The sequence below is a fragment of the Polyodon spathula genome, chromosome 4, assembly GCF_017654505.1.
Source record: "Polyodon spathula isolate WHYD16114869_AA chromosome 4, ASM1765450v1, whole genome shotgun sequence".
Taxonomy (NCBI): domain Eukaryota; kingdom Metazoa; phylum Chordata; class Actinopteri; order Acipenseriformes; family Polyodontidae; genus Polyodon; species Polyodon spathula.
In genome coordinates this window covers 51,759,612-51,773,021 of record NC_054537.1, presented here as the reverse complement: position 1 = coordinate 51,773,021, position 13,410 = coordinate 51,759,612, and the positions used below count along the sequence as shown (strand labels likewise).

At 41.6% G+C, this 13,410-nt stretch overlaps 1 protein-coding gene across 3 annotated transcripts in view; it reads right to left on the bottom strand.

Moving 5' to 3' along the window:
* The window catches only part of LOC121314619 (F-actin-uncapping protein LRRC16A-like), a 255,535-nt gene that overhangs the window by 58,578 nt on the left and 183,547 nt on the right, over positions 1-13,410 (bottom strand). For 2 of the 3 annotated variants that reach the window (XM_041248065.1, XM_041248066.1), the window contains exons 25-27: positions 10,122-10,250; positions 9,433-9,564; positions 3,479-3,654 (exon numbers count right to left, since the gene is read on the bottom strand). In XM_041248065.1, the coding sequence (XP_041103999.1) occupies positions 3,479-3,654; positions 9,433-9,564; positions 10,122-10,250 (437 nt within the window). The remainder of the gene's footprint in view (positions 1-3,478; positions 3,655-9,432; positions 9,565-10,121; positions 10,251-13,410) is intronic. The other variant, XM_041248067.1, reaches the window with a different exon arrangement.

Genomic DNA, 13,410 nt, shown 5'->3' with positions numbered 1-13,410 from the left:
GTAGAAGCTCTGCCGACAGGGAGAGCTTAACCGCAGGGGATGTGCTGTCTGACTCCACATCCTATGGACAAGAACGTCAGCTCCTGTTCACCCACCTTCTCAGAGGTGATGATGGACAGCATGTCACCCTGCTGCCAATCTGCATTTGTAGCTACCAGGGACCCCAAGGGGACAGGCGGTGCCGAACGTTCACGTGTCGAATGTTCCTTCGTGGGAAACAGCTGCTCACAGCTTCTCTATCTGCTCTGAGTCTGCCGATCACTTGGAATGGCGACTCTTCATCTTCTTTGGGTGAGCAGGAGAAGCAGAGGAAGATGAGAAAGACAGGTGAAGACAGGTCCTGAGAGGGCTACTTTCCCAGAAGTGTCATTCTGTCTCCCTTAGCACAGAGCCATGGGGTGAGGACTCAGCCACCTCTCTAACAGAGGGTGATGGGTGAAGAGCGCTGTGGAGGAGTAAGGGATGCTCTGTAGAACAGCATGAGAGACATTTCTCAAGTGTGCACTTAGAGAATTGTGCACAAAACCTCCTTGGCATGCTCTGGCCCCAGGCAGGAAGAGCATCTGTCGTGGTTCTCCTCAAAAGGCAGACTGGCCTTGCATGTGTCGCAGGGATAAAACCAAGGCATGATGCAAGAACAAGCAATGCAGTGTACAGTATACAGATGCTGCCTCAATCTGCTTATAGACAGCAACCGGTCAGGTCAAGACCCAAGACAAGGTTTGGTACCCAACCAGTGGTGTGAGCACCAGTGAGTAGCGGGCTGTGTAGGAGCAGGTAGAAACCAGGTTAATACCGGTCCAGTCCGGTTCGGTGACTTTAGCACTGATTCGGTATGGCACAGGTTCAGTAACTTTAGCACCGGGTAGGTATGATACCAGGGAAGTTGCGGGCATGGTACAGAGTCGGCACCAGTGCGGTAACCTCGGTCCTGGTTCGGTACAGGTCAAACGGTTTGCAGTTACTGTGGGTAGCAATGTACAGGGATGCCCACCTGTACAAGCCACTGGCAAAACCACTGTGTCAGTACTCACACAAGACTGAGATGCTGAAGCTGTCACCAAAACATCATCAAGATACTGTGGGAGAGATTGCAAGCAACCACAACTGAAGAAAACATCTTGGTCTGAGTTCTCTTTCTGCAGTGCTAGATTCATTGATGCGAGAAGTGGCAAAATCCAATTCAAGAAACTTTGATATAGAATGAATTTAGGAGATTGTAGCATGTCATGGATATTTTGGCAACTTGTTCTATAACTCAGTGATCCATTCCCAAATGCCTCTCTCTCAAAGTATTGCACTAGAGAATCCCGCAGTAACTCAAACCTCTCAGCGCAGGCAGACAAACTTAACCAGCAAATTTTTTTGTAGTTAACCAGGTTTGAGTATTCCTCTTCATTCAGCTCACAGATCTGTCTAAACTCCTTTTTTCTTGCAGCCCCAATGAAATGTTTCAGTGTCACTTTGATTGTGTCTTCCACAAAGTCAGGTATGACTGATTCAGTGTCTTTAGCCATTAAGACTTGGCGATGAGTCATACAGTGCTGGACAAATAAATCGCCATAGCGATCTTTCAATTGCCTTGAAACACTTTCATGTTGGGCTAGCATTACAGATGCCCCATCTGATGTAAATCCTACAATTTTCTCTACAGGGTATTTGTTTAGGTCATTTTCCAATGACCAACGATGGTTTCACTCAGATTACAACGCTCGGTTATTTCAATTAAGCTGATAACTTGAGCGAATTTGAACTGTGTCAACATTCACAAAACGATGATAAATTATTATTTGACTCTTGTCACTGTGGTCAGTGCTCTCATCGCACATTAAGTTTACGAACAGTGCATCTACTGCTACTTGAACAGTTTCACTGTAAAGATAGCCACCTAAATCCTCAGTGTTTCTTGACACAGTTTTTGCATTACAATGCAGTCTTTGAAAAGGAGCAGAGTTTGGGTCAGTTTTTTCAGCCATTTCTTTGAAAACGACACTTGCTGTAAATGGCAGTTTGGCTTTTGCTAAACTGTAGGCAAGGCAAAGATCATTTTGTGCATATTTGAGATTGCGGTTAACAAAGTCGGTCATTGACCTTACCTGGCTTCCTATGTTGGCTTTGGCCTCCTTGATGAATTTATCTTTCTCTACACTCAACATGTTTGAAGTCTTAGATATTTTTTTGCACCATTTTTCAGCATTGTCGCGAGCTACTGTTGACTTGAGTTGTTTCATTACTTGGCCACATCTTGTGCACTCCATAAAATAATCTGTGAGTCTTTCAAAAATGAAATATTCTCTTTCACAAGCTGGGTTGAACAATCTTTTTTTTAATTTTGACGCCATGTTTTTTTCAATGTTAGGAAAAAGAAAACAGTGCACAACGTGAATGTAACTAACTCTTAATCGGATTGTATAACAAGGCTTCAGTAGGCGGTTCAGTGTCATCAAGACTCTGCAATAACCACAGTTACAGTAGAATATTGTCATTGTCAGTTTACGAGGAGAAGCAGAGGCCAAATCTAGCCTATTCGCATCGCAATTGCAATATGTACATAGATAAAGCATGTTTTTTTTCAACAGAGATTGTAAATTGTACTTTTTTAAAATAAATTACCACAGACCTCAAACTTTTTACCACGGACACCTTGCCGATCCCTGCTTGGGGTTGGGCCATGACAGCGTCACAGACTCGTCGAGCAGCTTTGATATATCTTATTCAGGTTTTGGGTCAATAGGAGGTAAATACCCATATGGTAATGGTTACACTTTATACTTGAAAGAAAACTAATGGTAATCCAAACTCCCAAGACAGGTGTGAAACCAATGTTTCACAGTGAAACATATTGACCTATTTCACCTATTTATTACCTGAACAAATATAGATACGTGTCACAGTGGGGGACCAGATGGGTGAAAATGGCAAGACAAATAACATTTCAGGACAAATCAGATTTACTGTTAACCCTTCCTCAGCAGCATGGGGTGCAAATGCACCCCAGCATGTTTAACATTAACACATACATCACATACATCATACATCTTTGAAGATCTTTATATTTTTAAAGGTCTAGCATGCAGAATGAAGTAACATTAGTAATCAATTCATTACACATACTGAACATAGGCCCTCTTTGAAAAGCAATTGCAAAAGCACGGCTGCTTGAAAAGCACAAATTGATATGATTTACAGCTAATTTCTGTTGCACTGTACACAGAACTTGGTAAAACAAATGTGCTTGAAAGTTTTTTTCTGCCTTTTTGGTGATCAAAATTGGAGAGTAATATGAGATCTATCACCACAAAAACGTGTTATTAGTCTTATATTGATGACTTGTCAGTGTAACAAACAAACCATTCTCATCAAATGTAAGTCATCATGATTGAGGAAAAAAAAAGAAAAAAAAAAAACTCCTACCACAAAGCACTCTGATGGGTTATGTATGTGTGTGCGCATATATGCACGTGTGCGTGCAATGCACCTGATTTTGTTGAGGATGTCTATTCCGGATTGCTCCAGTAAAACATTCTTGATGAATGTATGTGGAATGGACATTTTCCCACTGCTAGCCTCAATCAGATCCTGCCGGATGTTGGTTTTCATCATCACGTGAGGGCAGAGCCCTTCAGCTGCATCCACCATTGACTCCAGCTGAGTCTACAGGGACAAAGAAAGTGGCAAACAAAAAACATTAGCTACTACACAACCACATTCATGCAGGCCATCATAACTGGATTCCAGAAACGATTCGCAGTTTTACCGAGCTGAAGACTGAGGTTAATCAATTAATTTTGGCCACAATCACCCATCCTTTTTTTAAGATGCGTGGTTACCACAGTTTTGATAGAGAAACAAAGAGATTCCATCAGAGTATGCACCATGCTGCTGAAAAGCTGGGTATTGTATTTGAATCTGCCTGTGGGAGACAATGAAGAGGAAGAGGACAACGTCTTTGTTTTAGTGATAGCAAGGTGTTTCCCAGATAATGACTCCCTCAATAAGAAGCAACAACAAAGCTGAGTTGGAGATCCTTAGTTTTTTTTTAAGACAATGGCAACACAGGGCATGAAGTTAAGGTTATGGATGGCAAGACAATGTTGCCTTCGTTGGGTGAGAAAATTCAAGGGCACCAAGGCAGTTTTATGGGGAAAAAAGGCAAAACATAAATCCAACACAAGGGCATCAAAGCGATTTCAAACTCATTCATAAAACAACAAAAAAGAAATACAAAGAGCCTATTATGTTGATGACATTTTAATTCAAACAAACACATATCAATGTTTTCTGAGTGATTCACATGCTAATTGCTACAAAAATAAAATATAGGTCACATTTTTACATTGTAAAAATAAAAGGACGTTAAAAAAATCTAATTTAAAAACAACATATATGAAAAAATACAAAGCATAATTTGGCATAAAAATAAATATTCGGGGTATTTTTACTAAACTCAGTCAGCCTGTTAACGAGAGCTAACACTTGTCTGTGTCCTGTAATTAAAGCTTTTTTAAAACTCTCTATGCCACGTGTTTCATAATTTAGATTTCCTATAAAAATTAGCAACACTAATAAATATATACCTATTGTGTGTTCATTTTTAGCACTGGTGTTTTGGGGGTAATAGAATTACAAAACAGCATATAAATTATCAATTTATATACACTGAAAACATGGAAGGAGTTAGAATGTGTATTGCACCGTTGCATTTTGCAATTTTAAGCATAGAATCAGATCTCTTACACCATATGTTAATAGAATATGTGATTCTGTATAATGTGGTATATGTTATATGTATTTTTTACTAAGCTGTAAATTAAAGGAAATTTAAATCAAGATCTACATGATTTGAAAGATATTCATGTGTATGTGAAAGAGTGGGCAGCGAAGCATCGAAAAGAAATTAAATTACAGCTGCTAAAGAAATGGCCTGAAAACCCTGTTTGATATTTATTTGTGAAATGCCGAAATGATCCAAACACAAAGGAATGCAAATTGTGTAAGTGGCTCTTAACAAATGAAGGCACAACCAATTTCTGCAGTACTTGACAACTGTACAGTGGCTCTCAAAAGTATTCCACCCCCCCCCCCCTTGGACTTTTCCACATTATATTGGGTTACACATGGAATCAAAATTGATTTAATTAGGAGTTTTTCCCAATGATCAACACAAAAAAAGTACATAATGTCAAAGTGAAAAATAAAATCTACAAATTGTTCTAAATTAATTACAAATATAAAACAGAAAATAATTCAATGTCCTGTAGTGGCCAAGTCAAAGCCTGGACCACAATCCAATTGAGAATATGTGGAAAGAGTTGAAAATTGCTGTTCACCAAAGGTCCCCATCCAACTTGACAGAGCTTGAGCAATTTTGCATAGAAGAATGGGCAAAAATTGCAGTGTCCAGCTGGTAGAGACTTATCCAAATAGACTCATGGCTGTAATTGCTGCCAAAGGTGCCTCTACCAAATAAGGTAGAGGGGGGTGAATACTTATGCAATCAATTATTTTCTGTTTTGTATTTGTAATTAATTTAGAACAATTTGTAGATTTTATTTTTCACTTTGACATTATGGACTTTTTTGTGTTGATCAGTGGCAAAAATTCCTAATTACATACATTTTGATTCCATGTTGTAACACAATAAAATGTGGAAAAGTCCAAGGGGGGGGGGGGGGGGGGGGGGGGGATACTTTTGAGAGCCACTGTAAGTTCACATTAATATTATTATTATTGTCAGGGATGAATTGTTGTGCACTGTGGCAAAATGGTTAAGTGGGTACAGGTGCAGGAGGGGTGCAGTGCATTATGAAACAAACAAGGAGAGTTGGAATCCAGTTGGAAAGGTTTTTTTTTAAATTTATATCCAGGTCTGGTGACCAAATAATAAGACCCCGGCTTAAATAACAACAGGTTACAATCCCAAATAATAAACACAATATCCCCCCCACAATAACACTAACATGGTCACCAGTCCTGGGTCGCATAGTAGTGCTTGTGGTGGGTGTGTGACAAAGACGGCTGTAGTGGGGACGTCAGACCAGTAGAAACACACAGTACTGAGAGAGGAAATGATAAATGGACGCGCTGCTGCACAGTTTATTATTATAAAATAAAACAGGACAAAAACAGAATACGGCACTGGCAGCCAAAACAAAGAGACAAACAAAACGGACTAACACTAAACAAAACATGGTGAGCTTCTATTTTAATTGATACTATTACAACTACCTCTGTCTCCAATCCTGTTCTCCAATTGCCGAACACACAAACCCGAGTGGTTGAAAACATGCAGCTTTTATGCAGCTGTACTGAGACTCGATTGCGAATCAATCATTCAATAGGAGTCGCAGTACAACTGCACGTGAATTAATAAAGTGCAGTTCCCCTTGCTCACCTATTATGTTTTACTTGCACGTTAAGTGCTGTGCAATCCTTGTGACAAAATACAAATATACATTTTAAACACTCATGTTGAACAGGACCGTTTATATCCCGTGTACCAATGACTATATACCAACATTAACACACAACATATAACAGAAAATACACACAGGGGCAGGCACTTTGCCCCCCCCCCCCCCCCCCCCCCCCCCCCCCCCCCCCCCCCCCCCCCCCCCCCCCCCCACCTTGTGAAATGCACACATGGCTTCAATGGCCACCTCACCTCTTAAAATCCCCAAAGTCTCGCTCAAAGTCCTGGGCCAAGAACAGGGACTTTAACGGGTTGATGGGTGGCAATGTTGCCAGTAGCCAGGCTGCTACTGGCCATGCTGTCAGCAGACGTGCTGACAGTGGGGTGAATCTCTCCTCCCACTGTACCACTGGCAGCAGAAATGCTGTCAATGGTGCGGCTGTCAGCAACCCCAGGCGATGCGGAGCGGCTGGCAACCCCAGGTGATGCGGAGCAACAGGCAACCCCAGGTAATGTGGAGCAACAGGCAACCCCAGGCGATGCGGAGCAACAGGCAACCCCAGGTGATGCCAGGCAGGCATCCTTGGGTGAAGCAAGGCAGGCATCCTTGGGCAAAGAGAGACAGGCATCCTTGGGTAAAGCAAGGCAGAGAGTCAAGACAAGCTGGGGTGCGGGTGTTGGCAGTTCTTCCCCGTGCTTCCCTCAGCAGCCTAGGCAAGGGCTGCTGAGGACCGCCTGCATCTATTCCTGGTCATTCTGGTGCAGGGAGAGGCAGCTCCTGCTCCTCTCCCTCTGATGGTGATGGAGGCAGAGGCAGCTCCAGCTCCTCTCTTCGTGATGGTGGGGGAAGTGATACCAGCAGGCATTCATCTTCTGCTGGCGCGGGGGAAGTGATACCAGCAGGCATTCATCCTCTGCTGGTGGGGGAAGTGATACCAGCAGGCATTCACCCTCTGCTGGTGGACAGGGACCCAGCAGGCATTCACCCTCTGCTGGTGGAGGTGGCAGAGGCAGAGACAGCTCCTGCTGCTCTGCTCCTGCCGGTGGAGGTGGCGGAGGCAGAGGCAGCTCCTGCTGCTCTGCTCCTGCCAGTGAAGGTGACAGAGGCCGAGGCAGCTCCTGCTGCTCTGCTCCTGCCGATGGAGGTGGCGGAGTCAGAGGCAGCTCCTGCTGCTCTGCTCCTGGCAGTGGAGGTGGCGGAGGCAGAGGCAGCTCCTGTTGCTCCGCCCCTGGCGGTGGCGGAGGCAGGGGTAGCATGTAGCCTCCTGGCGACAGAGGTGGGAGCGGCGTGTAGTCTTCTGGCGATGGAGGTGGAAGCGGCGTGTAGTCTACCCTTGTTTCAGGGGACTGGTGCTGCTATCCCTCACTTACAGGGGACTGGTGCGGCTCTCCCTCACTTGCAGGGGACTGGTGCAGCTCTCCCTCACTTGCAGGGGACTGGTGCGGCTCTCCCTCCCGCTCTCTGGGTGAAACCAGCAGGCATTCTTCCCCTGCTGGTGGTGGTGGAAACAGCAAGCATTTTTCCTCTGCTTGTGGAGGTGGAAGCAGCTGTCCGTCGGGCTTTGGATTCCCGCGGTCCCCCCGTCTGGGCGCTGGACAATCACGGTCCCGGTCTGGGCGCTGGACACACGGGCTCCTCCCACTGGGGCACTAGTTCCCCCTCTGCATATTGCTGGGGCATAGCGCCAACGTGTGCCCATATACCCCACAGCCAAGGCACAACTCCGCCTCGAGGCACTGGAAAAAAGCCTTCAAGCCGTCGTCCCCGACCTCCTCTTGCTGTTGCAGCTTTCTTCTCCCCCTTCTCCCCACCTTCCTCTCTTGGGCCGGTTCCTCCTCCTCCTCCTCATAGTGGTGGAAGGGACAGTTGGCGAACAGATGGTCCTGGTCGCAGAGGAGGCACCCCGGCGATGGCTTCTTATATCGCTGTGGATGTCTGGCCATTAGGTGACACTCCTCATCTCTGTCCTTCACTTCTTTATCCTCCTTCCATCCCATTTTATTTATTTTTTTATTTTTATTTTTTTCACAAAAAACTGTGGTTCCTGCTCTGGTCTGCGTCTAGCAGGCGCTAGTAATCCCACAATGAGACCACGTGTGACAAAGACGGCTGTAGTGGGAATGTCAGACCAGAAGAAACACACAGTACTGAGTGTTGCAATGCTGATACATATTCCATTCTCTCTAAAAACAAATAAACACAAAATAAATAAATATTCGATTTATAAAACAGAAATATAGATATGTATATATACTTACGTTTGTCTTTACATTCCTCTCCTCTTGTTTCTCTACGTTTCACTTCCCTCTCCCCCAGGTGCAGATGATTGCGCTCCGAATAAGCCTGCCTGAGATGTCGCTTTCAAAATGCAAACGCAGCATCCAGCGCCTCATCAAAATCACTTCACAACAAAATGTTAATGACACGCCTTAAAAAGATATGGTGACCACTGGTGCTAGCCCTAAAAGACGACGCAAAACATGGCTCCAAAATCACATTCCAGTGCAAAAAAAGTTTGCACCGACTTTGAGCTCCACAAATCGTGCCCAAACAACCTTTGCACTGTCATATGAAAATCACAATTATTGCAAAAGTCAGGTGTATATTATCCATATTTTCTCAAACAATTTAGAGATGGAAATCTGCAGTTTGAGTGCCTTCTGATGCAGTACATGACAAAAAATTAAATAAATAAATAAATAAATAAATAAATAAATATAAAATTGCCATAAAGCACCATGATACTATGTATGTCTCTCTTTACACAGATGATACAATAGCAGATTTCATAGGGCTATATTTAAATAAGTGAAGAAAATATAGGTAACACATACTGATAAGTGTTACAGCCATGTATAATGAGTTATAGTCCATATTTAATGGAAATGTGTATAAAAAACATAATCAAGGAAGATACATTTTCTATGGATATATTATGTTAGTACACTGAAACTACATTTCTACTCCCAACTGAAATTATTTATTTGAAAACAGTCATTGTCATGCCTTGTGTATTTACCTTTAATTGTTCATCTACAACCAATGTGACCTCCCCAGCCATGGACTCCAGTTTCTCATGAATGGGATTGGAGGCAGAGCCATCCACACCTGTCCAGGAAGCCCCACCCAGGTGGTACAGGTTTGGGAACATCTGCATGGAAAAGGGAATCAGTTAGACTTGTAGAACTGACACCTCAACAAACAAATGAGAAACAGCACTGTTACCATTCCTCTTTAAATTAAATTATTATGTCAAGTTCCTTTGATTTTTCCTCTTTAAATTAAATTATTATGTCAAGTTCCTTTGATTTTTGTCTAAAGAAGAGGCAACCTATAATTAAAAAAAAAATCTATCAACAGGTCCAAAGTCAACTGTTTCAAAAGCTCTGTCATGGCTTAAAGTCCCCTTGTGGTTTACTGAAAACATGTTATTTAATAAGAAATCATATTTTAAATCTGTAGTTATCTTTCCTTTAACACAGAAGCAAACACTTCACTTTTTATAACACTGGTTATAAAAATGTTGCAAGTTGGGCTATTTTTTACTACTACTACTACTACTACTACTACTAATAATAATAATAATAATAATAATAATAATAATAATAATAATAATAATAATAATAATAATAATAATAATAATAATAATAATAATAATAATAATAATAATAATAATAATAATAATAATAATAATGGATTATTAATAACCGTTTTTGAGTTTTTAGCATCCCTCATGTAGTTTTCCGCCATTTTAACATCTTCCATCACAGAATCAGTTTCCGAGTTTCTCAAAGAGTTAAGGTGGTCTTGAACTTTGACACACATCCTGTTGACCATCTAAGAGCAGCATAACAGGAAAAAAAGTGTCATGTTTTACCTGTACGGTTTTAGTAACCTATCAACAAGAACGAGGCAAAACAATAAATACAAATAAAACACGGGGTGGGGGCTTGGTTTAAACACAGACTAGCTTGCCATTGTTTTATGATTTGCACATGTGAAAGACACTTTGTGAATGTAATTTTCTTTATTTTACTATAATGTACATAATTTCTCTTGCACTAACATTCAGTAATAAATACTCAAAAAAGGCACATTTACTCAGGTGTATTTGGTCCCCACAATTAATGAGGCAATTTGAGCTTAATTTTCTACTGCACATGCTGTACATGTGCATATAGGTCTGAGTTATGAAACTACACGCCCCTCCATTCACAATGCTCCAGGCAAACTCCTGCTATGCTTAGTGGTTTTGCAGGGGAGCATTACATGAAGAGTGTATGGTTTTACTGGAGCAGTCCTCAGTATTTCCAGCCAAACACTCCCTATAAACAACAGGCAATGCAACTGGAAAAAAGTTAAAGGAGTTTATTTTAGAGATGTTTTCAATAAAAAGGATCCTTAAAAAAAAAAAAAAAAAAAAAAAAAAGAAAAAAAAAATTGAAACAGTAAATGCCAGATTGCATTGTGGTACAGCAGTTTGTGAACATATTCACACTTACACAGTGTACTCTGTTTAGAAGAATCACATCCATCCCGATGATTTGATTCTTACGAGCGGACCGATATGATTGCTGTGGTGAAGTGCTGCAGAATCAGTGTGTTAGCTTGAGAAGGAAAGCTCTGCTCCCTGCAGTGTGACCACTACATGTCATGAGTTCCTGCATGTATGCATACCTCAGGAAAACCCATAGTTGTTTCCTTAACGAATCAAGGACAATGGTCAGATGACCACAGGAAGTATTGTTTAGTTAGTGCTCCATGTCTAACTGAGAGCTAGGTTTATTTTGTTTGTTTTTATTAGCGGTTGCTTTCCCACCGCACTGTAAGAAAAATAAAACCAACACCGGTTTTAAACTGTACATCAAGACTCCAGTCTGATCATTTACACTGCCCTCGGCCACATCACATTACAATTAGAAAAAGCGCCTCTGCGTATTAGCAGTTTAAATACAGTATACAAATGTCAATGGAACTCAATTACTGAGGACATTACATCAAAACAAGTCCTCGTGGGTATTCAGCTTGTTATATGATCACAATTATATATACTCTAGGCTGCAGAATCCTACTTTACTACAGTATATTTCAGAAGTGATCGTCTCGTGAGGGTGCCTAGTTTAACTGACGTGCAGTGTTACGTGTAATGGCCTTTGAATTAAAATGGCATTACAGTACAGTATTTTACTGTCAGGACTACCACTGCATTTAAGCATCTGTGGGTTGCTTATCTTCAATTGTGATGTAAATCTCACGTGTTTCACTAAGTGGAGATGCAAAGCTCCGCAATCTCCCTCCCTCTACATGCATATCACACAATAACACTGCTGTACTCAGTATGTATTCAATGAATGTGCATTCACTTTATTTAAACAATTTTCACTTAATGAAAACAAAAAAAACATACCTGCACAATGCAGTGGCACACTCACTGCCTGATTACAAACAATTCAGTGTTTCCTGCATCACTGCACGATCCACACTGCATGTGTGCATAATCACACATAATGTGAAAAAATTCAAATTAAACAACAGTTGTATTGTGTAGTGTCAGTTCGGGCCATAATATCATTCTGTTATTATATTAAAAAAAAAAAATGTAGTCGTTGCCCGCGATTTTACCTCAGTTTTCTCCCCAATTTAGAACTGACAATTGTATTTTATTAATCCCGGTTCACCGCTGCAGCCCCCCGACGACTCAGGGAATGGTGACTGACACAAGCGTCCTCTGAAAATTGTCCCTGCCTTTTTTTGCACTGTAGATCCACAGCAAAGCCACCAGATCTATAGTGCCAGACGACAACACAGATCCGAATGGCTCCACAGCAGACCTGCAGGTGCCCTATCAGTCAAAGGAGTCGTTAGTCCACAATGAACCGTGGATCGCCCTGTCGCCCTACCTACCCGGGCAATGTTCAGCCAATTGTGCGGCGCCCCCTGGGAACTCACGGTCACAGTCGGCAATGACACAGCCTGGATTCGAACCTGCAATTGGCCACTCAGGAGCCCCAATATCATTGTTTATGAAATTAACAGAAATGGAATATACAGAGAAGGGGGAGGGGATCCTAAGCCATTTGCTGTGTCTGCTTGTTTTCTTGTCACAAACTCCCCCACTAACAAAAAATGCTTTTAAAAAGAGTTGTAAACTAAATACTGGACAAAGGGGTTTATCTTTATCATCACTGAATAAATCTTTGGCCCAGGTGTGTCTTCCAATAGGGTACATGTAGTCATGCAGTCAGTTTGCCCCAAAATTATTTTTATAAGCGGATTGCTTGATTCTTACAAACAGATTATTTTAGCAATGATTTTGACCCAGTGGTTTTCATCACTATATGTGATTAATTCTTGTAAACGGAGTGCACTGTATTACAATCCTCCTATTTGGGAAAAGGATTACTACATTTTGTTTTTGCTATTAGTGTTTTTATAGTGTAGATTTAGTAGGACATGACAGAGGGAACTAGCTGTTGTTTGGTTTAGTACAAAGTTTATTAATTAAATATTGGACAGGTATTAAACCAGTGGCAGCAAGTGTTATTTTTGTATTGTCCAAGTTTTTTTTTTTCTTTTATATTCATTAGTACTAAAGTTAAACTAAGTAATACAAGTACTGATACCTTTCATTAATTTTTACGGCAAAACTCACGTGTGTGTATATGTGTGAGTCGAGACTAGGAGGAGACTCTGCATTACAGTAAAGACAAATAAAGTTGAGATACTCAGGGGGTTGGCATTCCGGAAATAACTCTTGATGTACCAGCTAGGAATGGGTCGGTATACCGGTTTTTCGGTTTACCGCAGTTTAGGTACATTACGTTATTAATACTTAAATTTTTGCATAAGTATTCACCCCTTTCAGTCAATATTTGGAAGACGCACCTTTGGCAGCAATTACAGCCATGAGACTATTTGGATAAGTCTCTACCAGCTTTGCACATCTGGACACTGCAATTTTTGCCCATTCTTCTTTGCAAAATTGCTCAAGCTTCGT